Source organism: Geospiza fortis, unplaced genomic scaffold (genome assembly GCF_000277835.1).
Source record: "Geospiza fortis unplaced genomic scaffold, GeoFor_1.0 scaffold37, whole genome shotgun sequence".
NCBI classification, from domain to species: Eukaryota; Metazoa; Chordata; class Aves; order Passeriformes; family Thraupidae; genus Geospiza; species Geospiza fortis.
In genome coordinates, this window is record NW_005054449.1 from 289,456 (window position 1) to 291,857 (window position 2,402).

The 2,402-nt window shown below is 35.1% G+C and overlaps 1 protein-coding gene across 1 annotated transcript in view; it reads right to left on the minus strand.

Annotated features, from left to right (window-relative positions):
- Positions 1-229: 229 nt before the first annotated feature.
- SSU72 (SSU72 homolog, RNA polymerase II CTD phosphatase) overlaps positions 230-2,402 on the minus strand; it is a 21,290-nt gene continuing 19,117 nt past the window's right edge. Inside the window, exons 4-5 of the mRNA XM_031062492.1 lie at positions 2,058-2,176; positions 230-865 (exon numbers count right to left, since the gene is read on the minus strand). Of these exons, the coding sequence (XP_030918352.1) occupies positions 764-865; positions 2,058-2,176 (221 nt within the window). The 3' untranslated portion in view covers positions 230-763. The remainder of the gene's footprint in view (positions 866-2,057; positions 2,177-2,402) is intronic.

Genomic DNA, 2,402 nt, shown 5'->3' on the forward strand with positions numbered 1-2,402 from the left:
TATATATATTATATATAACAATAAATTATTACAAAATTTATTGTCAAAGATTATTACTGTGATCCCACCTAATCACAACTTTAAATTATTTCTATTGACAGGAGCTTGCCCCCAATTCCCTAAATCCAGTTAAAGCCTCACAATCTCATTTACCTCACCCAATATTCCATATTTTACCCCAAAAAGAACAGCAAAACTTCCTGAGTTTCTATTCTGAAACCAGACAAACTTAAAGGTTTTTTCATTTTTATTGGATGCTTCCAACTTTATAGCTAATAATATACAGATATTCAGTTTTTCCACTGTTCCATTCACATCCTCACAGAGTTCAGCCATTCTGTCACATTGAAATAAAATAAAATTAAAAAAAAAAAAAAAGCACAACTGAAATATAATAAATCAAATAAATCCAAAGGCTGGAAAAATACATTATAAATTTATATTCAAGAAACATTCTCTTTATAATTAAAAACCTACTTGTAACAATTAAAGTAGGATTTAAAGAAAAAAACTTGATTTGAATTTTTAAATAGGTGGCTTTTGTGTATAATTTTAATTTTATATGTACAAGCCCAACCAGTATCTCTGCCTACCTGTGACAGAATACCTGAAAAAAAAACCCAAAAAAAGACACTGAAAAGGAGTTTTTAAACAAACAAACAAACAAAAAAAGATCCATATTCATGTTCCAAAATACAGTATAATCAGAACTTGAAACACATGCTCCCCTCATCTGGGTTAAGGCCTAAGAGACAGAGGTGCTTTAATAAAAGCAGACAGTATGAAGAAAAGTCCTTCCACTTTTCTCTTCAAATTCCTGTAACAGCTCATCTATTTCATTTTCCATGTCTTCTGTGTGCTGGATCTGGAAGAGAAAAAAAGTCTGAGCAAGCAAACTCCAAGGGTTTGATGGTTACAAAACTCCAATAATCCCATTTTTTGGCGGTTTGCTGGGAAATCTCACTGGGCAAGATGCACCCAACTGCACTTGACTGAGATTCCCAGCATTGCCAAGTTTCTGATTTTTTGAGATTCCCAAAGGCACAGATATCCTGGTTTTATTGATCACTCCCAAAGGCACAGATATTCTGATTTTACTGAGATTCCCAAAGGCACAGATATTCGGATTTTATTGATCATTCCCAACTGATTAGACATTCTGTTTTTATAGAACAGATTCTGTTTTTATAGAACAGATATCCTGTTTTTATTGATCATTCCCAAAGGCATAGATATTCTGATTTTACTGAGATTCCCAAAGGCACTGATATTCTATTTTTATTGAGATTCCCAAAGGCACAGATATTCTGTTTTTGTAGAACAGATATTCTGTTTTTACTGATCATTCCCAAAGGCACAGATATTCTATTTCCATTCATCATTCCCAAATGATTAGAAATTCTGTTTTTATAGAATAGATTCTGTATTCATAGAACAGATTTCTGGTTTTATTGATCATTCCCAAAGGCACAGATATTCTGATTTTATTGAGAATCCCAATGGCACAGATATTCTGATTTTACTGAGATTCCCAAAGGCACAGATATTCTGATTTTATTGAGAATCCCAATGGCACAGATATTCTGATTTTATTGAGATTCCCAATGGCACAGATATTCTGATTTTACTGAGATTCCCAAATGATCAGACATGTTTTTCAGGTGGATATTACTGTCCACTCTACAGTTGTCCAGTCTCTGAATGGAATGAGGACTTTACTGAGCAGCAGTGAAATCCTGAAGTCTGGGAAACCCCCAAACACAAGGCAGGAGAATGTGGAAATTTGCAATTTGATGTGGATTTTAATGGAACAACTGCAAAATGCAGGAGTTTTCTGGAGCAGGAAGAAAAGGCAATTCATGGCAGCCCCAGGATTGGAGTCAGACTCATCATTCCTGTCTTCATCAGGGAACCCCACAGATACAAGGCAGGAGAATGTGGAAATTTGCATTTTGACGTGCATTTTACAAACAGCTGCAAACGCAGGAGGAGTTTTCTGGAGCAGCAAGCCAAGGGCACGAGTGGCAGCCCCAGGAGGGGTGATTTGCTGTACTCACACACTGGCAGAGCTCACAGATGAGGAAAGCCCCCAGCGTGGCCTCCTCGTGGTTGTCCTGGATGTCCACGTTGATGACGTGCACGGGCTGACACGTCTCCTGCTCCCTGGAGTTTAAATCTGGATAAAACAAAGCACAGCAGCAAAAGTTGGGGTGGAATGGGGTCGTATTTTACATAAAAAAGTAATAAGTAGTAAGTAAAAAAGTTATTAATAATAAGATTTTTAAAAATACATAGATGTTGTCACATTCAAATTTTCCAAAGTATATTTTAGAATTTATTCTATATTTTCTTAATAATAACTTCTATATATTTTATATTATTTCTATATTTTATATTATATA